Source organism: Oreochromis aureus, unplaced genomic scaffold (assembly GCF_013358895.1).
Source record: "Oreochromis aureus strain Israel breed Guangdong unplaced genomic scaffold, ZZ_aureus HiC_scaffold_388, whole genome shotgun sequence".
Classification (NCBI taxonomy): domain Eukaryota; kingdom Metazoa; phylum Chordata; class Actinopteri; order Cichliformes; family Cichlidae; genus Oreochromis; species Oreochromis aureus.
Window position 1 is genome coordinate 1 of NW_024108935.1, and position 22,206 is coordinate 22,206.

General features: G+C 42.3%; 1 protein-coding gene and 2 long non-coding RNA genes across 3 annotated transcripts; all 3 read left to right on the plus strand.

Annotated features, from left to right (window-relative positions):
• The first annotated feature begins 6,729 nt into the window (after positions 1 to 6,729).
• On the plus strand, positions 6,730 to 7,658 carry LOC120437063. Its single transcript, XR_005610794.1, has 4 exons — positions 6,730 to 6,777; positions 6,895 to 7,105; positions 7,211 to 7,344; positions 7,504 to 7,658. It is a non-coding gene; the product is annotated as an uncharacterized LOC120437063 (long non-coding RNA).
• A 3,500-nt stretch (positions 7,659 to 11,158) lies between these two features.
• LOC120437068 (proteoglycan 4-like) lies at positions 11,159 to 16,331 on the plus strand. The gene is made up of 7 exons (XM_039607791.1): positions 11,159 to 11,192; positions 11,341 to 11,501; positions 12,443 to 12,953; positions 13,039 to 13,544; positions 13,639 to 14,818; positions 15,267 to 15,470; positions 15,558 to 16,331. Exons 1-6 carry the CDS (start codon positions 11,159 to 11,161, stop codon positions 15,332 to 15,334), a joined length of 2,460 nt encoding a protein of 819 aa, XP_039463725.1. The 3' UTR covers positions 15,335 to 15,470; positions 15,558 to 16,331.
• A 496-nt stretch (positions 16,332 to 16,827) lies between these two features.
• On the plus strand, positions 16,828 to 22,122 carry LOC116316031. Its single transcript, XR_004199138.2, has 5 exons — positions 16,828 to 16,871; positions 16,969 to 17,286; positions 17,372 to 17,461; positions 20,112 to 20,196; positions 20,342 to 22,122. It is a non-coding gene; the product is annotated as an uncharacterized LOC116316031 (long non-coding RNA).
• Positions 22,123 to 22,206: the final 84 nt, after the last annotated feature.

Sequence of the window (22,206 nt, forward strand, 5' to 3'; positions counted from 1 at the left end):
GTCCTGCACCAGAACCCTGAAAAACAGCTCGCATGACATCAGGACCTTGAGTTTTGTCTGGTATCATGTTCAGCTGGGAGGAAAAGTTAGAGGAACTTTATTATTACTCAGATTTTTATTTGTCACAAAAGCGTTTCTACTCATATCTTCTCTTACCTACCCTCATGCTTACTATTTAACTTTTTCTAGTAAAATTTAAGGTACATTATTAATTTAAACTTTAAATCCATAGGTGGTCTCTCCACAACCTCAAAGTTTTACAGTGTGCAGGACAGGCAGCACACTGAGAGACTCAGTTCAATCTGTGACTTCTAGTGTGCTGACAAGAAGAAAGTCCAGGTAAACAAGATTAAAAGGAAACAAGGTACAGACTGGAAGGAGAGCTCAAGAAAGGTCGCATTGTTTTCTGTTTAGTTCTTGTACTGGAAAAGAAAATGTTACACATATCTTTGAAACCTCATGTTGACTTACTTTCCCTTTTTCCTGTACATGTACACTTTTGTGTAAAAAAAAAAAAGAAAAAGATTTTCGATCTTAATTTTGACTGGTTTTTTTTTTTGGCTTGTTTCTTCTGTTTGAAATGTATTAGTTTTTGTCATAAAAGTATTAAGTTAAGCTTCTGTAACTTGATTATTTCCATAAAAGCGGAAATTGGATATATGTAAATTTTTCAATAAGTGTAAAACTAAACTCTTTCAGATTATGTCTGTTGTGTAAATATCTTCAGGTAACTTGCTTGGTGATTTTCAATTAGATCTGGACTAACATTTGTGCTTCTACAACTATCACTTTCTCTTCAAATCATATCTGAACATTTGACATTTTGGCTATTGCTGTGACACTGACAGAATATTTGTATATTCATATCAGGACTGCATTTGTTATTTTGTGGAAAATATATGATGTGCCTTTAATATTAAACTGTTTGTAGCCTGAGACAGTTTCCTGTTCTGTTGCCCTCCTTTACATTCTCCAACAACAGAGAGTGGGCTGGATTGCTCTTAAGTTTATCGCTCCTGGTATGTAGTAGTAGTATATAGTATGCTGGTAAAAACATATGAGTTTTTGAATGTCACTTTTCAAGAATAAAGGGGATTTTCCTGTAGAACAAAACATACAGTTTCTATTTCCGTGCATCAAATTATTACAGTTACTAAAATAATTCACAGCTTATCTTTAAAGAGAATTAAACCTTAAATTAACCTCCTACCAATATTTCATAACGGAAATATTGACATTATTTATATTTTAAATTGTCAAGTGACTTAACTTCATTCACTGTAAAGTCTATGGCTTTTTTTCTCATCTGTAAGTTGCCACTTCCTTTTCCTGCGACCACCTCAACACGTACATCTGAAACTGATGGTGAAGCTTTTGTTCCACATTAGCTAGATGTCATGTCCTCACAGGTTTTAGCACACGTTTGTTCTTGATATGTATTTTCTCTGAGCTTATTTTCTTTTGACATTTTGTATTTTTTCCTGCTTTTTAACATGATGCACAGTTTTGGTCACAGTTAACTAGTTAAAGATTACTAACTTATTGTTTTAGCAATATATTATAACCCATAAACTGTCTCCATCTGTTGGACATTTGACCTGATTACATGCAGTTGTTGCACACTGCTGAATCATCTATTGTGAAGTTACTCTGTGCATTTAAACCTTGTTCAAAAGAAAGAAAAAGATTAATATCATAACAACACTTTGTCCACATGGAGTTTTGTGTGTAGAAATGTGAGGTGAAAATGAATTTAATATATTTTGGAAAAGGGCTGTTGCCTCAAAAAATGTGGAAAAGGTTAAGTGCGACGAATATTTTCCGGATGAATTGTAAATATATCACCACTCTGATCGTGGACACAAACAAATGGGTGTAACTTCACAGTAGCAGGTACACACAGAGTTAAATGCTTAAATGGATGATACAAGGCAAGAGTGATGTCACGGACCCTGCTCTGGAGGACTCGGGGGTCCGTGAGCAGGATGAATTATTATTATTATTATTATTGGTGTTGTTGTTGTTATTTGGGGATGTGTGTTTTTCTGCACTATGCTGTTCCGTGTTCCACTCATTATATGTATAGGCAGGGTGTGTATGTGTGTGGTCTGCGGGTGTGGCTGGAGGATAGAGGACAGCCGCATGCAGGCCTGATGGGTGTGGCCCTGCAGGAGGACTGGCCACACCTGAAGTTCCTGCCACACACCTGTTGGTGATCAGTGCTCGTCGGGGGAGCTACTTAGGAGAGTGTTGGAGCTTCCACCGGCGCGGGATCACTGAGTTAGCATATCGAGTTAGTGTGTGTCAGCATATGTCAGTGCTGTTTGTGTATGCCCGCCGAGGGTTAGTGTTGACGGCTGCTTCTATGGTTTTCCTGCAGGAGGAAGAGTGGTCCAGAGAGGCAGCACGCACGGGGGTGCGGAAACACAACCGCGGGGAGCACGAGCACAGACATCGGAGGGTATGGCAAGCCATTAGTGCCAAAATTCGCCACTTTTCTAACCCGTTTGATTAAGAAACGGCGTAAAAACGCCGTTTAATTATTCAAAACGCCGAAAAAACGGCGTTCTGTTTCGACAAACGCCGTTTTTCCGACTCTCATGGCGCCTGAACGCACCATCCGAGTGACGTAAAAGCGGCGTTCAAAGACAGACGGAAACGCCGTTTTTCCGCCACTCGCAGAAAACGCCGTTCAAAGATGCATAAAAACGGCGTTTTTACGGCGTTCTGTGCCAGCTGTAACGGCGTTTAAAACGGCGTTTTATTGAAATTATGCAGGGCACTCCCCATGGTTCCCTCATCCAATTACTTTCAACTCATTTCACCCAATCAAAGAAGAGGAAGTGCAGACCACACTAATGCATCACCGATTCACCTTGCTGCTAAGTGATTGCCTATTCAGTACCAGTGCTTGTTACCCACTATGCATTTTGATGTGTTTAAAGCATGATGAAACAAGCAAACGACGGAATGCTTTTTCTGTAACAAGACCTTAACTTTGTGGCGCATGGGTCGCTTGTTTACTTGAGGGATCAGCTATTAGCGCTGCGCTACCGCAGTGTAGCATTATGATGCTAACGGAGTCTGGCTAACACCGCAAACTCCGGACATGAGTGTGGAGCTGCCGGTTTCCAGATGCTGCGGGCGGACAGGACGAGAGACAGCGGTGAGAGGAAAGGAGGGGCTGGCAGTGTTTGTTAAAGACAGTTGTGGGACCCTGGGCACATTGCTGTCAAAGAACAACTCTGCAACAACACAGACATTGAGCTATTAGCCATTAGCATCCGTGGAGGCAGCCTGTGACTCTCTGTGGTCCGCAGACTGCAAACGCAATCTCCAAGAGCTCTTCTTCTAATATCAGGGGACTTTCATCATGTCTCGCTGGACTCCACACTGCCCACCTTCAACCAGTATGTGACCTGCCCCATCGTAGTCAATAAAACATTGTACTTAATGTATGCCAATGAAAAGTGGCATACAGTTCATCACCTCCTGCCCAGGGAAGATCTGATCGTAACCTAGTGTGCCTTGTCCCTGTGTGCAGCACTTAGTGTGCACGGAGCCACTAATCACCCACGCAGTGCAGAGATGCTTCATGGAGGGCATAATCAAGCAAATAAATGACAGAATGCTTTTTATTTCATGTCGACGTGCAATTTATGTATAGTTGACCGGGAAATTAAAGCAGCGATCACTTGGACTATTCCGTAGCACCCTTTCACAGTGGTACATCCCTCCAGGTAACCATTCACCAGTCTTGTACAGTAGAGCGGGACATTACGTTTACTCTCAGCGGAATTCACCGAGAAGGCATCAGTTCCTGCACTGCACTGGTCTTCACCACGATTAGTATAAGGTAAGAATGAATACATTTTCTTCTATTCTTATTTCCAGTACAGTAAAAACTCATTAATTTACATTTTCGGACAAAATGTAGGGAGCCCGAAATTGTGTCTACTTTCATCTTACAGTCCAGCAACAAAGAACACATTTTCGTTTCATACTTTTGTTATATTTCGTTACAAAGCTAGCCTTAGCCTTGCCGTCGCCTCGGCCACCATTGATCACGTGGCTCTAATATTAGAGCCACGTAATTGCGCATTGATTTTTCCGGTGAGGTTGTGCGTAAGTGTTCAATGCGTAAGTGTACAATATGTTCAATGGGAGAAACTTAGTCATTTATCTCTACAGCCGAGTAATTATCCCAAGAGCCTTTTTCCAGTAAGCAGGATTAACAGACTGTCAAACCATGAAGTCATAGTGCAACACCAAGTTGCAATTTCAGTAAACTCATCTGAATTAGATCGTGACAGATGTTCCGAATTTTCAGCTTTTGATGTTCATCCTTATAAGCACGCATGTGCCTTTTTAAACGCATGTATAGTTGTATCTACAATACCAGGATTTAGTAATACAGTGGGGTATACAAAGAGCCACATGAGACTGTTAAGCTATCAGTAAACCCGACACTGCAGACTGAAAGAAAAACTCCATGAACTGAAAACTGACCTTAAATATGAGTGCGGCAAATCCGCAGTGAAGAGAGATAATAATATTGATTAGGGAGAGGGACGCAGCTGGGAGAAACAAGACACAGGTGAATTGAATCAAACAAGTATGACCAGCGGAAGCAAAAGCAAGTGCACAAAAGACTAGAGGTCAACAATATAAAGCAGTAACCAACTAAAGATAGGACACAGAAATGCAGACTTTGCACTAGGAACACAGAATGGCAGGAGAACAGCCTCAAAGAGTAAAGAACAGTATATGCAGAAAATAAAGTTAAAAGACAGCGTGGTCTTCAAGAACCCAGAGTACGATACAAAAATGTTGTTTTATTCAATGTTGTTTTATTCAAGTGAACAAAACAATGTAGACCATGTTCATTTTGTTAATAAGTTGGAAAAAAATAAAAACTAATGACAGCATTTAAAATAAACAAAGATGAATAACATAGATGGGAACATTTGACAATGGAATTGTAACATTATCAAAACTGATTTTTCAGATATGCAGAGTAGAAGATGTGGAGATTCAAATTTTTAACTTGGGTGTGTGTTTGAAATATCAAAATATTGGTTGACATCGTTGACATACTGTTATTAAAGATAGGAATATGTATGAAGCATAGATTCAAAAGCTCTATTAACAGAACTATAACCTGTTAGAATCTGCCATTTATTTCAGATGTATTCTGTAACTGTTCACAGTCTCAATACTTAAAGTGATGACAGATTGTTTCCAAAAGTGCTCAGTCACATTTTTCATAAGACTAACATGGAATTTTTGATTTATTTAAATATATAAACCTGTTGAAAGTAATAATTGAAATTCTTGTCTTTGTAGGATCACAGTAATATATAGATTTCTAATATAGTCCAAGTTTGTCTATGAAAAACACCAGCAAGCAGGTTATGTCCTACAACTATCGTCTCACTGTGAATGACTAAGACTAAAATTGAACTCTCTTCCTTAAACAACGAGAAACATGAAGTGCACTCAGGAGCAGATTCGAGCGCAGGCTCAGAGTGAAGTTAACAGAAAATGTTCTTTACATCATCATCATCATCATTTATTTATATATCACTTTGGTCTAACAGGTGTGTTTGTAAAGTGCTGTACAATAGAAATAGAAATATAGTAATAAAATAGAAAAAAACAGACAAGTATGTGTATGTGATGCAAAAGGTAAAATTAAAAACAAGGCTAGAATGCGTGAATGTTAACTTTGAGTTCTACAACTAGGAGCAAAATGCTGTGAACATGGACTACGGTAGTTCATACTGAGGAACAGTAACATGACCTGTGGCTGCTGGAGCTCGGCAAGTGAAACAGTGGTGTGAGAGTTGATGGTGGAGCGGCACTGTGCGACCCATTTTGTGTTGTTACCTTATGTGTGCTGCTACGGGTCACCTTTTGTGTTTTTACATATGGTGTGTTTATGGAAATGTATTTAAGATAAACGTAACTCAAGCCAGGTGTTTTTGGTCAGAACAAGCAGTTTGTAAACTCTGTGCTGTTATGATCAATGACATTGGACAAAGACAAGCAAATAAAACTGATGAATACAAAAACAATCTTAACCGTTACAAGACAAGTATAGCTTGAGTTTAGAGCTGCCACGATTAGTCGACTAGTCACGATTACGTCGACTATCAAAATCGTCGACGACTGATTTAATAGTCGACGCGTCGTTTGAAGCTTTGTAAGATCACAAAAGACGAGGAATAAGTAGTAGGATTTAAAAGTGTAATAACGGACTGAAACAGAAGATGGCAGCAGTGCATGTAAAGGATGCCAGCTGCCGTTAAACCCGAAGAAGAAGCTGTGTCCCAGAATTCATAGTGCGCCCAGCGCAGTTGTCAACAATGGCGGCAGCTAGTTAGTTTTAATATTACTCTTATTATTCTTTCTGGGTCACAAAATAAACGTTTAACATATTTTCAAGCTGTGCGTTTCGTCCAATCGATGCATGATCTGATTAGTCGACTAATCGCAAAAATAATCGGTGACTAGTCGACTATCAAAATAATCGCTTTGTGGCAGCCCTACTTGAGTTGTCACAAGTTTAATTCATAACAGTTACATTGCCTCACCCCTGCCACCAAACACTTCAGTGGCTTCAAGTGTAGGCGTAGCCTCTACAGGTACTGCAACAGAGGGAGAGCAGAGTCAGGAGGGTCTTGGAAGAAGCAAATGGAGATCCGTGTCCAGGGGTGAGGCTATTGCAGTGTGAAAGGTTGTCCAGGAAGTAACTAAGAAGACATGAACAGAGAGGTAAGTACTAGAGCTTTGAGCAACGTGAGGCCAATAACTAACATAGGTTAACAGATAATATGGCACAGACTGGTTGTGAACAGTGGTCTTAAATACAGCTGGCTTGATTTGTCTCAGGTGGTGATCCTCGGTGGAGTGATGAAGTAGAGCAGCCAGCACCCCAAGTAGAGCAGGCACTGTGGAAAAATAGTTGTGACTCAACCAGACCATTACAAAGTATGGCCTGGAGGATTTTCATCTCAAGGTGCAAGAACATTCTTAATGACTGTACACGGCAGCTGCTGATGGACGATGTTGGGCCAGATGTGCTACAGTTAGCGTTAAGGAGGTATGATCAAAGCAAGATCGAAAACATTTAACATTTAAAATGTTTAAGGGGAATATGGCCTGAGAATATAACATGAATTAAGAAGTAATTTTGGATATCTTTGAGGTTGGAGACAATGCAGAGAAGCCTTCAGTGGGCAAGAGGAAGACTGATCAATGTAACTGCAGCAGATCAACTTCTGCGTGACTTGGCTGAATTGATTCAGGATGTCGAACTGTCTACTCAGCATGGGCAACAAGGTAAGCACATATTGTGTCGATTCCTTGACTCACCAACAGTGTGAAATAAATTATGACTCTGTCTTAACCTATTTTCCAAATATTTACCTATTTACCTGATATATTTACCTGATATATGGGGTGCCTTTACCTATTTACCAAACGCTTATATATTTTCAGGCTGTTTTGGATACCAGGCACCAGTGGTTTTCAACAGAGGTAGAGGTAGATCCCTTTACCTTATCACTCGGGAACAGCTTTCATTCCTGAAGTCATGTGGATTCACTGCACCTCAGATGGCTGATATTTTGAGTGTTTCACTTGGTACAATTTGAAGACGCCTCTGCGGTCAGTGACTTTTCAAACCAGTGTGACTTTCATTTCTTTGTGACACACACTCACTGTTTATTCAAATTAAATGGTATTGTGAAATTGTAAAATTAGTATATTTGAATGTGCACCACTAGTCAAGTAATGAAGTGTGTTGTTATGGTAGTGATAAATCACTCGTGTTTTTTTGTCTGATTTCAGACAGTATCATTTCACCCGATGCATCAATGTATGCGAACTGACTGACAGTGCCTTGGATGAACATGTGCAGGACATTGTCGCTGGCAATGAACAAACTGGTCCTGAGGCTGTCAGAGCCTCCCTCGAGCACGTGGACTACGTGTACAGCGAAGGAGGGTTTGAGCAAGCATGTTACGGATGAATCCTGGAGCAGCTGCCCTTAGAGCAGTTTTATGGAGACCAGAACGAAGAACATATCAGGTTGCAGGTCCAAACTCATTGTGGCACATTGCTGGAAATCACAAGCTGATAAGGTAACCAAGCACATTGATTTGTCTTTTGTCTGAACACCTATTTTGACCAAAGTGAAATTCAGCATTACATCAAATATAATTGTTAAACAGTAAGACACGTCCAATAGAGCCAGGCCCTGGGATGGGCAGTCCTCTAACACAACTGGTTATGTTTAAAGGGAAGAGGAGAGAACACAGACAGCGCAAGCAACATACAGAGCAAAATTCAAACTTGACATGCAATAGTCACATGTAAATCAATTAAGAGTGTGTTTTCTATTGTTTCAATAACAAAGCAGAAATAATATTTTTCTTCTTATGGACCACGGTTTTAGGTGGAGGATAGTCATTGATGGGGCTATTGATGGATACAGTCGCCTTGTGGTCTTCCTTCATGCCTCAAAACAACAACCGTAGCAGTACCGTTTATCAAGTTTCATCAGACCCGTGGTATCCTATGGTGTACCCTGGAGGTCCGGACAGACAGAGGTGGGGAAAACAATGCTGTCTGCCTGATGATGAACATTTTCAGAGGCTTTGATCGTGGAAGTGCCCTAAGAGGAAGGAGTACCCATAATCAGAGAACTGAGAGGCTCTGAGGTGATCTGTGGCGAGGAATGACCAATGTCTACTGTGACTTATTTCACCACCTGGAGGAGGAAGGCATCATTGACATTGACAATGAAATGCACCTTTGGGCTCTCCATTACATCTATCTCCCAAGGATCAACAGAGATTTGAAAGACTTCACTCAACAGTGGAACAATCATGGCTTATGGACAGAGAGACACTTGAGCCCATTACAGATTTTTGTCCGAGGCAGCCTCCTGGTAGAACTATGTAATCCACTAAGTGGCACCAGAGGGAGTCATGGTATTGAACTCATCACTGGCTTAATATACTTTCTGGACTCCACATATCACTGAGACAGTTCAATTATTGACTGAAACATAATAGCAGCAAGTGGAAAGACTTCAAAATATCTAGGTGACTGGATACATATAATGTGAAAAGTTATAATACGTGTTTACTATGTACCATTGAGTAGTGGAGATACAAGAACGAGCTGTGTGACACTGACAATAAAAAATGTTGAGTGATTTTTAAAGTGTGTAAGATGGAAGTTGTGAAATGGAAAGTTTACAACTGAAACTGAATCTCGATAAAGTCAACTTGATCTAAAAGTTACAGCTGTTGATTTTGATAAATACAACTATAAAGCAGTGACAGTAAATAATTAAAAATAAAGTGGCTCAGTATAGTGTGGTAGATATAAAGTGGTTTAGCGTGTGTTTGATGTTGTGACAGTTCACAGCAGAGAAAAAGTGTTAACATTATTGAGCACATTATGTTTTGCTTTGTACAAACATAGTTCTGAAAATACTGGACTCGAGTGTAAAATGTGAATAAAAAAGAGCAAGCAGTGATTTGCAAATGTCAAAGGCAAAGTTTGTTCACAGTAGAACATAGAAAACATGTCAAATGTTTACACCGAGACTACGTCGTTAAAAATAAGTCCATTTTAATTTGATGGCAGCAATATGTTTCAAAACAGTTGGGATGGGGCAAGAGAAGGCTGGAAAAAGTGGTACTAAAAAGAAACAGCTGCAGGGATATTTTAAAAGTAACAGGTCAGTTACATGATTAGATATTAAAAGAGCATCTTAGAGAAGCAGAGTTGCTCTGGAGGAAATGTGGGCAGAGGTCGATCAATCTGCAAAAAAAACTCCATTAACAAATTGTGCAACAATTTCAGAATAATGTTCCCAAGTGTAAAGTTGCAAAGACTTAAAATGTTCCATCCTCTAGAGGCATAAAAATATATTTTATCAAAAGATTCAGTGACTGGAGAAATCTCTTTGCAGAAACAATGAGGCTAAAAGCCATGATGTCAGTTATCTTCAAACGCTCACAGGAAAGTTATCATCATGGAGCCTTAAACAGACACGATTCTGTTATGGAAATCAGTGCATTTCCTGTATCCTTTGGGGCAACAGACCTGAGTCACACTTTTAGAGAAGTACCTGGTGAGGTGGATTGAGAGGAATATCCATGATGCTTGGCAGTTTGTTCACTCACTTCCTCTCCACCACAGCTTCTGAAGCGCCAGCCAGTCACAGAGCTTGCTCTCCTGATCCAAGAAGAACACATTAAAGTGCACTGCACTCACCTGACCTGACAGAACACCTGTCATTAACATTTTGGTGCACACATAAGCTTGCTCTCAAAAACAGCCTGCCCATCCACTTCTTGTGTACAGCCTCTGTTTTGATCTTCCAGTCCAGCAAATGTATATATGTGGGTGTCCAGGTATTTGTATTCCTCCACCACATCATATCAGCGGGTTCAGTATCTTATACTTTTGTCAAGATAATGCACACTGCAGCCGATTTGTATCTACAATTATCAGAAAGAAGCCATAACCAAGTTACATGGATTCTTTTTTTTTAATTACTTCATGTCATACAGGTAAACTAGTTATGTTATGTGCAACGCTGTCATGTGCCACTCTCTGTTTCAAATTCATGTAAGACATCCAGAGTACTCTGATGACATTGACAAGGACAACTCCAGTTTACATGGAAACAATTATTTCATGTTCTTGAGATTATTTATTTACATCACTTTTCAGGAAACGAACATGCAGGTCTGATTCAAAACTGCATATCTATTTTTTAATGCATGTTGATGGGGCAAAATATTCCTGAGATACTGTTAACATTATTAAATTTGTGGGCTGTTATACAGTGGTATTACTTTAAACTGAACACACAAGGATTTTGATAAAAGTTAAGGTCTCCGTTTGTTTCAGAAAAACATACTGTCATTTATTTGCTTTCATTATTTATTCATATGCCCTCCATGGACCATCTCTGCACTGCGTGGGTGATTAGTGGCTCCGTGCACACTAAGTGCTGCACACAGGGACAAGGCACACTAGGTTACGTTCAGATCTTCCCTGGGCAGGAGGTGATGAACTGTATGCCACTTTTTCATTGGCATACATTAAGTACAATGTTTTATTGACTACGATGGGGCAGGTCACATACTGGTTGAAGGTGGGCAGTGTGGAGTCCAGCGAGACATGATGAAAGTCCCTGATATTAGAAGAAGAGCTCTCGGAGATTGCGTTTGCAGTCTGCGGACCACAGAGAGTCACAGGCTGCCTCCACGGATGCTAACGGCTAATAGCTCAATGTCTGTGTTGTTGCAGAGTTGTTCTTTCACAGCGATGTGCCCAGGGGTCCCACAACTGTCTTTAACAAACACTGCCAGTCCCCTCCTTTCCTCTCACCGCTGTCTCTCGTCTTGTCCGCCCGCAGCAGCTGGAAGCCGGGCAGTCTACTCACAGAGGGAGTACCGGGCAGTGTCGGGGTACTGCCACTGTGACCGGGTTAGCGTCATTAGCTCCTCGATCATATCAGGGAGCGATCTCACATTACAGTGATTACAGGAAGGAGAGATGGTGTGTAAGGTGTCCTTCTCGGGAGACATCACCCCGTCTCTTCCCTCACTGGGGACGTAGGGTCTGTCTGCCGGTAGCGCAGCTGCAGGGCGCAGCGCTAACAGCTGATCCCTAACGTAAACAAAGGAGCCATGCACCGAGTATCCAAATAGAGAGCTAGCTCTGCTCATTACCTGTTAGCTGCCATAACAGGTAACACAGTTAAGGTTTCATTAAAAAGTATTCTGTCGTTTGTTTGCTTGATCATGCTTTAAACATCAAAATGCATAGTGGGATTATAATACAATTCAATACTGTGACAAGCACTGGTACTGAATAGGCAATCACTTAGCAGCAAGGTGAATCGGTGATGCATTAGTGTGGTCTGCACTTCCTCTTCTTTGATTGGGTGAAATGAGTTGAAAGTAATTGGAAGAGGGAACCATGGGGAGTGCCCTGCATAATTTCAATAAAACGCCGTTTTAAACGCCGTTACAGCTGGCACAGAACGCCGTAAAAACGCCGTTTTTATGCATCTTTGAACGGCGTTTTCTGCCGAGTGGCGGAAAAACGGCGCTTTCCGTCTGTCTTTGAACGCCGCTTTTACGTCACTCGGATGGTGCGTTCAGGGCGCCATGTGAGAGTCGGAAAAAGCGGCGTTTGTCGAAACAGAACGCCGTTTTTTTCGCGTTTGAATAATTAAACGGCGTTTTTACGCCGTTTCTTAATCAAACGGGTTAGAAAAGTGGCGAATTTTGGCACTAATGGCTTGCCATAGGAGGGAAGCACGCACACGGGTTCAAGGGAGCAACGGGGAGTCATTGTGTTTACAGTTTTTCACTGTAAATAAAGAGCACTGTTTGCATCGCAGAGACTGCGTTTTGGGTCCTCCTTTCCCCACATCCCCACGGTCTGCCTGGCGGACCGTGACAGAATGATCCCGCCAACCACCATGGACCCAGCAGACTCAGGAGTTGCCACGGAGGAGAGATCGCTCTCGCAGCTATGGGATTACTGCCGGAGCGTAATCCAGGCTGTAGACCCACACAAGAGACATATACAGGTAGTGTTCTTTGACAATTATCTCACATCCACTACCTTTACCATGAACTTTTTGGACATTACCAAACTCAAGCCATTGGTCGCTAGTGTAAGGGAGAGCTCTAGTTTTGAATTATTCGGCTTGGGTGGCCCGAGCGAGGAAGGTTCGGCTGCTCTCCTAGAGGCTCTAGCCGCTTGGTTTTTCGCGCATCGGCGGAGGGCTTTCCCGTCGATGCTTGCGGCACAATTGTTTGATCCTCCATTGCAGAAGGGATGTCGCCCTCGCCATCATCACCCCATTACACCTCAACCCACTCCTGCGGTTTCAGCCCGGTCAGCTGGCAACGGACCGACAGTACTCATTACCGCAGTGAGTAAACCAGACTCATTTGTTTCTATTAATCCTGTCGTTGAAAATCGAAACAGATGAACAACAGAGGAGGGTTTCCATACACCCAGCTCCGCCTTCACGGAGGAGACGGCGTCCTCGCAAGCAGCGTTCAGCCCCATCTACACTCACTCCTGTGCTTGTTGAAGACGCGGGACCAGCGGCTCTGGACGCCACAGTGAGTAAAATGGACTCTGCCGGTGTTGTAATTTCCCTCCCTGTGAACATGGAAATAGAGACTATAGCCGCTACGGCAATTAACCATAGAGAAACTGTTCGCTTTACCTCCAAAAACTCAGAAAATGTTCTCTCTGAGACTGTGAGCCTGGAGCTAGGGAGCTCAGAGCATGCAGACCCAGATGACTTTCTGGCCCTGTCTGGCCACATGGAGACGGAGGTTCTCTCCAGGGCTTCCCCAGAGGCCGAACTGGAGGCCTCAGTTGCCTCTGGACCCCTGGAATTTGTTGAGCCAGCTGCAACATTTTCTTCCTCACCACCCTTCATGATAGCTACATTACCCTCAACTCAGCCTGCTGCCCAGCTTGTAGGTCAGCTATCATCTGCTTCGCCATCCACATCCACTACACTGCCATCATCTCCACTGCCTGCTGCTGTATCACCATCGTCACCGTCTGTAGCTGCACCGCTGCCGGAGGAGCTCGGCGAGCCGGAGGAGCCAGCTCAGCGAGCCCGAGCTGGAGCTCAGCGAGCGGGAGAAGCCTGCGACGCCTGATGAGGAGCTCGGCGAGCCGCAGCAGGAGCTCGGCGAGCGGGAGAGGCCTGCGACGCCTGATGAGGAGCTCGGCGAGCCGCAGCAGGAGCTCGGCGAGCGGGAGAGGCCTGCGACGCCTGATGAGGAGCTCGGCGAGCCGCAGCAGGAGCTCGGCGAGCGGGAGAGGCCTGCGACGCCTGATGAGGAGCTCGGCGAGCCGCAGCAGGAGCTCGGCGAGCGGGAGAGGCCTGCGACGCCTGATGAGGAGCTCGGCGAGCCGCAGCAGGAGCTCGGCGAGCAGGAGGAGCTCGGCGAGCCGCAGCAGGAGCTCGGCGAGCAGGAGGAGCTCAGCGAGCCGCGGCAGGAGCTCGGCGAGCGGGAGGGGCCTGCGACGCCTGATGAGGAGCTCGACGAGCCCGCGCCACAGCCGGAGGTGCCGCTCAGAAAGGAGCAGCTCAGCGAGGAACAGCTCGGCGAGCGGAAGGAGCCCGCACCGCCTGATGAGGAACTCGGCGAGCATGAGGAGCGCCCATCATCGAGAGAGGAGCTCGGCAGGCCAGAGGAGCTCGGCAGGCCGGAGGAGCACGCACCGCCATCAGAGGTCGGCGTGAATGAGGGACCCACTCAGACAGAGCCGGAGGTCAGCGTGTCGGAGGGACCTGATCTGCCTAAGCAAGGGGTCAGGGTGCAGGAGGCATCTCCACGTTCAGCGCGCCCTCCACGCCGTCCACGTTCAGCGCGCCCTCCACGCCGTCCACGTTCAGCGCGCCCTCCACGCCGTCCACGTTCAGCGCGCCCTCCACGCCGTCCACGTTCAGCGCGCCCTCCACGCCGTCCACGTTCAGCGCGCCCTCCACGCCGTCCACGTTCAGCGCGCCCTCCACGCCGTCCACGTTCAGCGCGCCCTCCACGCCGTCCACGTTCAGCTCATCGGGGATCATGGGCCATTCTACTCTGTCGCTCACTGGAGCTACACCATCGCAGCAGGCCGCCAGAGCTACGCCGACGCCACTGGACCCGTGGCAGGCCCCCTGAACAGTTTTGTCGCTGCTGCCGGGCCCATGGCTGTCCGCCGGAGACCCAGCGTTCCCTCCAGTGGACTAGAGGTAGGCCTCCTGAACTGTTTTCGGCCTCTGCCTACCCATGGCGGGTCTCACCTGTTTTGCCGCCCACTGGTCGGCCGCCAGAACTGTTTGCTGCCATTGGGCCGAGGGTTGGACTAATGAACTGAGTGTTTTTTTTTTTTTTTTTTTTTTTTTTTTTTTTCACCTTTTCTTGTTTAGTGATGAGGTCGGAGAGGTTTTGGGGCCCTCCGTCCTGGACCCCCGCCGCCCGCCCTGGGTTGGTTTTCCTGTTTTTTGCTTTTTTGTTTTAGGGTTGTCGGGAGCCGACCCTTAGAGGGGGGGTACTGTCACGGACCCTGCTCTGGAGGACTCGGGGGTCCGTGAGCAGGATGAATTATTATTATTATTATTATTATTATTGTTGTTGTTGTTATTTGGGGATGTGTGTTTTTCTGCACTATGCTGTTCCGTGTTCCACTCATTTGTATAGGCAGGGTGTGTATGTGTGTGGTCTGCGGGTGTGGCTGGAGGATAGAGGACAGCCGCATGCAGGCCTGATGGGTGTGGCCCTGCAGGAGGACTGGCCACACCTGAAGTTCCTGCCACACACCTGTTGGTGATCAGTGCTCGTCGGGGGAGCTACTTAGGAGAGTGGAGCTTCCACCGGCGCGGGATCATTGAGTTAGCATATCGAGTTAGTGTGTGTCAGCATATGTCAGTGCTGTTTGTGTATGCCCGCCGAGGGTTAGTGTTGACGGCTGATTCTATGGTTTTCCTGCAGGAGGAAGAGTGGTCCAGAGAGGCAGCACGCACGGGGGTGCGGAAACACAACCGCGGGGAGCACGAGCACAGACATCGGAGGGAAGCACGCACACGGGTTCAAGGGAGCAACGGGGAGTCATTGTGTTTACAGTTTTTCACTGTAAATAAAGAGCACTGTTTGCATCGCAGAGACTGCGTTTTGGGTCCTCCTTTCCCCACATCCCCACGGTCTGCCTGGCGGACCGTGACAAGTGATTAAAAAATAAAACAGAAACACATACCCCAGCAGACAAGGTCTCACAGCTGCAAAGAGAGTATGAACAGGTATAGTAAACACAAACATGTCACTTTTAACAGGTATGGCCCGGTATTTTTGTATTAAAGTTGTTTTTAGTAAATTACTGTAAGTTAGTAAGCACAAGAGTCTAACAGCATATAGTTAGAATATTGAACTTCCATATAACAAAGTGAGCTGTATTAAAAATTGTTAACATACAAAAAAGGAAAGCTTTCAATTGTCATGTTTTCCATTGGTATGAATTTTCAGTTGGTGTTGTGTGAAAAATATGTTTTAATATATAAATATATATTAAAACATATTAAACAGCCGTGTATGTGAACACACAGTAAGAGCTACAACATACAGAATAAAGGACCATTAGTAAAGCAAACAGTGTGTTACCTTTAACCTTTTGCCTTAATCACAAATTAATTATCTTTACCTTACATAACATATAACAGTGGAACTTGTAAATCGTTGCATCGCTGCCTTAACATGACGAGTAATACGTTAGCACCCTCTACTTTGTGAAAACTTAGCCTTTACCCTTAGTAGCGGTCAGCAAATACATGCGCCCGTAAAATAACAAAGTACTGCAAAAAATTCCACATCTGGTAAAAGTGATATGATTGTGATTAGTAAACCTGTGATCCATCCCAGTGCATACTTCTGTATCGATTATTTCCACTTTGAAAAGTTTCCTGTTCGTGCTCTTTCTTTGCAGTTAAAGAGAAACATGAGAGACACATTCTAGTATTAGAATCTCTTTTCCTGAAGGACGGACTGCTCTTGAATTGTCCAAATTTGTCATAAAACTAATTCATTATTCTGAGGTTACCTTTCATTCTGCAAATCATGCAAGACAACATTAGCTCTGATCTTAGCAAAACAGCAACTAACGACTTCCTTTTTATCAGCTCCTCCTCCTCAGAAACATAAAGTTGGGGGTGAAGATGAGGCCTGTTTCACTCTCTCACTGTCGGCCATGATATTACAACTGAACCAAACAGCTGCTCTTCATTCAGCTGTTAGTGATGCTGCGTGTCTTTGCAGGTAAAGAGCACATTTGTGTTTCAAATGTATTTATTTTTATTCCAGATTACATACAGATGTTATTTTATATTGACTGATTGTTTCCATTGAACTTTAGTGAAGCTTGAAGAAAACAACAGAGTTATGTTGGCATTCAGAGGAGATCCAGTGACGCTGACTTGTAACATATCTGAGAAAAATGCATCACATATCTCCTGGACAAACAGCAGATCTGTTTTTCAATATGCTATTGAGACGAATCGCACCCATTCAAATTTCTCATCGAACAAACTTAAAATAAATCCCGAGTTACCTATAAATCTGATTATTTTTAGTGCTCAACCTGAGGATGAAGGACTTTATACATGTAGCATAACTGACCCAGATGGCCTACACACCATTACATGGAATTTAAAAGTGTCTGAGAACCCAGAAGGTAGGTGGAACAACAAACAGGAATAATCACTTCAAGCAAAGATCAAATAAGCAATTTAAGTTAATTCACTGCTGATTTTATACAGAATCGATTTCATCAAAGTATTTTACATTCATACTTCCATCTGCAATTGATTCCTTCTGTGTGGCATCACACTGGCTGTCTTCTTCTACAGGTGAGTTAAAAGCTTTTAACTTCACAGGGAATGCATGAATGTGTCTGTTTTCGATCCTGCTACAGATTTGGCAGCACTTGCAAGACTGATTCGATCATAAAGCTCAAACTGCATTTTATTTGGTGTCTGCCTGCATTGAAAGAGTCACTTTGTTTCAAATTACAAATGACTATTTTGATCTAATTTACATGTTATTTACATGTCCAGGTGTTGAAACATCTAAATGTTGTCTGTTGTGAATGTTTTGTTCTCACCATTTCTGTAAACACCACAAACTTATTCTAAATTTAAAGAGGTGAATCAGCCCTCTGTGGTTTTTGCCTCGCCTATTTTTCTATGCAGTAGAGGGTGAAAAGAGGAAACGCCAATGAAGAAGTGGTTAAAGGTGGTCAGAGTCAAAGTAGACTCTGATGCCATTTTCTTTGTGATAATCCTACCACAGCCTGTATGTTTATTTCTTACAACTGGAAAAGTATACCAGCTAGTTATTTTCAAAGACTCTGAGCCCAGTTTGCAGAGGCTCATATAACCCAACAGCTTTTGAACAACACAGTTTAAAATAACAAAGCCTTGAATATGGGTATCTTACACTGTTGTAGAACTTGACCTAAACGGCTAAAGAAGGTCAGGAGATGGGTTAGGCTTAGTGGAGATGCTGTCCAGTGATTTCTTCACCATTTTGTAACCAAACAATATTTACAAAAATAAACAAGAAACTCAACTCCATAGTTAATTCAATACAAATAAACATAACTGAACTTAAATCACCGGAAATTAAGATGACATGCACACAGCTACACTGACCTGGTCCTTTCTCCCCAAACACCTGTGTTCATGAATGGAATGGTAAATTCATGACAATAATAATCTAAGTGAAGACGAGCAGAACTCACAGGAGAGAGGAGGAGGCAGGTATAAAGCTGTGATAGGAATACAGGAAGTGAAAAATAGACACAAGAGGCAAGGGTGATTACAAAATAAAACATCAACAGAAAAAATGCAAGCCAACAAAAAAGCCCAAGAAAAAAAATACACAACTTGTGGTTTGTGGAAGGTCTTTATGGAATTCTTACTGAGAAAAGTATTTGTACACTACAAACTGCATTTACTGACAATTATTCTGTTTAAAAAAATCTACAATAATAAACTCACTGCTGATGGATGCATACAGGGCAGTTTGGGGTTCACTATTTTGCTCAAGGACAATTTGACATGTGGACTCAGGGAGCTCAGGATGAAACGATAAACCTGATAATTAGTAGACCACCCAGTCTACTTCCTGAATTAAAGGTAGTTCTGGAGAAAATCTTGAAAATTCAGTAAAGAACCTAAGATGTAAATCTAGCTTCAAACCTTCTGATTGGATTGAGCAATGAGGTGCAAGAACAAGTGAAATTAATGCGAACAAATTTACTGTCATTAAAAAAACATGAAAAATACTGCAAAAGAGAGGGAGGGAGGTATAGAGTGCAATGTAGCTGGAATTTAAATAGGTGCGGTCACATTGGAATACAGGAAGTAAAAAAAATCAGAAATTAGAGGTGATCATGATGAGTATTAAATAAAGGAATAACAGATATAATGTAAAAAAATATATAAAAACTATGGTTTCTGGAGGGTTTTCACACATATTCTTCATTGGCAAAGGCCTCAGGCTTATTGAGAAATGTGTTCTTACTCAACAAACTGCACTGAAACATGTTTATTTTATAGGGTTTTTATTTATATATTTATTTTTTTAAATGTGATACAATCACTGCTGATTGATGCATCTATGGCAATTTGGGTTCAGTTTTCCTCTTAAAGATGATTTGACATGTGGACCGGATGAGCTGAGGTTCAGATAACCAGCCTTGTGATTACAGAAGCACCAGCTCTACTTCCTGAGTCACAGCTACCTATAAAGAAAATATTGAGCAGACAAGGAAGAACCTAAGATATTAATATAATATATACAACCTGGTCATGGATGTTTTAGTGACACAAAGGTTGGAGCTAAACAATATTGGGCAGGTAGTTTTGATGGTGAGCCTGAGCAGTATCTATCTGAATGTTAAATAAGTTGTATTATTTACATAATAATAATTCTGATAGACACAGATCTGATTTTCAATATCCAAAATGACACCTTTGCAATATTTTCACTTCACAGATTGAAAATAGACCAAGAACGTATTCAAAAAGGAAATTCTTTTTAGTTCTCAGCCTGGATGTGACTGACTTTCTACATGTAGCAAAACTGACAAAAGTAGCATTTTATGGAATTTAACTGTGTATGAGAATCTCAAAGGCTGACAGTCTAAAAACCAGGACTAATAAGTTCTGTTAATAATAAGTTAATAAGTAATTCACTGCTTTATGGTTAAGACGTTAGCTGCTAGAAAACCATACAAACATAGAAACAAGACCAGAAGCATAATTTACATTTATTTCATTAAATGAACATCTGCACTCTAACCAACGTCCCTGGTGGCCACATTTTGAAATAAGCTGACAGAAATATATTCCTTAAATCAAGTTCAACAATAATCAAATTTAAAAATCAGCTGATTTAATAATGCAGAAACCATTCAACTTTTACTATTTCATCATTGATAAACTCATGTATTAATATGGAACAAAAATAAAGCTGTGTGTTATTTTTCATTAGATGTTGCACCAGGACCCCGAACCAGGACCTTCATCATATCAGGACCTTGAGTTTTGTTCATTATCATGTTCAGCTGGGAGGAAAGGTCAGAGGAACTTTGTTATTACTCTGATTTTTATTTCTCACAGCGTTTAAACTCATATCTTCTCTTACCTACCGTTAAGCTTGCTATTTTACTTTTTTCTAGTAAAACTGAAGTAACATAATTAATTTACATTTTCAATCCATAGGTGGTCCTTCCACAACCTCAGAGTTTTGCAGTGTACAGGACAGGCAGCACACTGAGAGACTCAGTCCATGTGGCCATCTTGGGAGATGGCCACAGTGTCACAATTCCCACCTTGAAGTGAAAGTGGATGTCAAAGAAACACTGCAAGTGATGTCTTTTCACTGATTAAAAACCCCCAAACAAAAGTATTTATTCCCAATTGCCAGTCTTGATCCCATCCACCAGGACCTCCCCTCCTGGCCACTGCCCGGCGCTTCCTGCGAGCAGTGGGTCTGCAGGAAGATGAGCCCAAGCCCCTTTCTTCGGGCTGTGCCCAGCAGGGCCCCACGGACTAAGGCCCGGTCACCAGACGCTATTTAACTGTTTGTAGCCTGACGCAGTTTCCTGTTTTGTTGTGTTTTTCCAAATGATAATATAAAACATGAAAATTGCAATAAACATATTATACTTATTATACATATTATATACTATATTATATGAGTGTTTAGTCTTTTTTTTCTTTTTTTTTTAGTTTTTTACTCAAAAAATAAAGTTGAAAGACATGATTCTGGAAGTTAGTTTAGCATAGATAAGTGTTCATTATACCGAATGTGAAATTCAGCGCCCACTAGACACTCCGTACAAACTGATATTTTAATAGCTAACTGACAGATCGTTAGGTCTACTGTCAGACCTCGATGGCACAGAGGTTCATCATTGTGAACAAAACCAAGACACTCCGTACGGTTCTCACTTACTAGCAGGGAAGTCACGTGTGTGTGTGTATGTGCACGTGCACGTGACTGAGTGCATGTATGTGTCTCTGTATATGTGACTTCCTCCCACACAATATATGCTTACAACTGTTTAACCACATTTCCTAGTTATCCAAAGGTCATCTCCCCTCACCGTATATGGCTTAACTTAATGTTTCAGCATATACAAGCACAGACGAGCCCCTAAATGGCCGGGAGTGAACATCCTTTACCAGATAAGTAACCAGAACCTTTAGATAGAATGTGCCTGCAGTTAAACACTATAACTAATTGACTCCCCGACAGGAACAGAAAAATCTCTAAACATACAGTTTAAGGACAAGGTTTACAAATTTAAGCACAACAATGACAACTATTATCAAAATCAACCTAACACAGACAATCTTGTTCAGTCTTTTCGATACATTTGTGATGGTCCTGAGTCTGATCTCACAGCTCTCTGAGTTTTGTTTCTAACTTAGTTATTTGAATATTTTGAGATTCATGGTTTGCTTAATATTTATGATGTTTCTTAGTTTTGTACTACTTAGTGAATTTAGTCTTGTTTTTACTTCTGAGTTGGTTCTTCATCTATTGCATTGGAATAATAACATCCCAGTTTAATTCCTCAGTGAGCTGAGTGCAGGATTTGACCCCCTTTTCTTTAATTTGTTATTTTAACTGAAAGGAAGGTTTGTGTACAGGAAATGAATTACTGTTGTTCCATGTGTGAAACAAAATGAAATGAAATGAAATTTCTGGTGGCAAAGATTCAATAAGGTTCAGGAAACATTCCTCAGAGAATTTGGTTCATACTGATGTGAAAGCGCTGCAGATTTGTCAGCTCCATGATGCAACTTTCCACCACATCCTTTTCATTCCTGTGACTAGAAAATGGACCCACCAGACTGTGAGGCATCTGAACTGCCACAGGTGGTGCTACCAGTTATTTGCCATATAACTGTGTTTAGTTTCTTGAATTGTGTTTGGATTTTGACAAATTGTTGTTAAACTGATTCATTTCATTACATCCATGTAAATGATCATTTCGACAAATGGTGACACATTCACATACATTAGTTCAGAATTCAGCAATAAAGCAACTAACCACTTCCTTTTTGTGGCTCCTCCT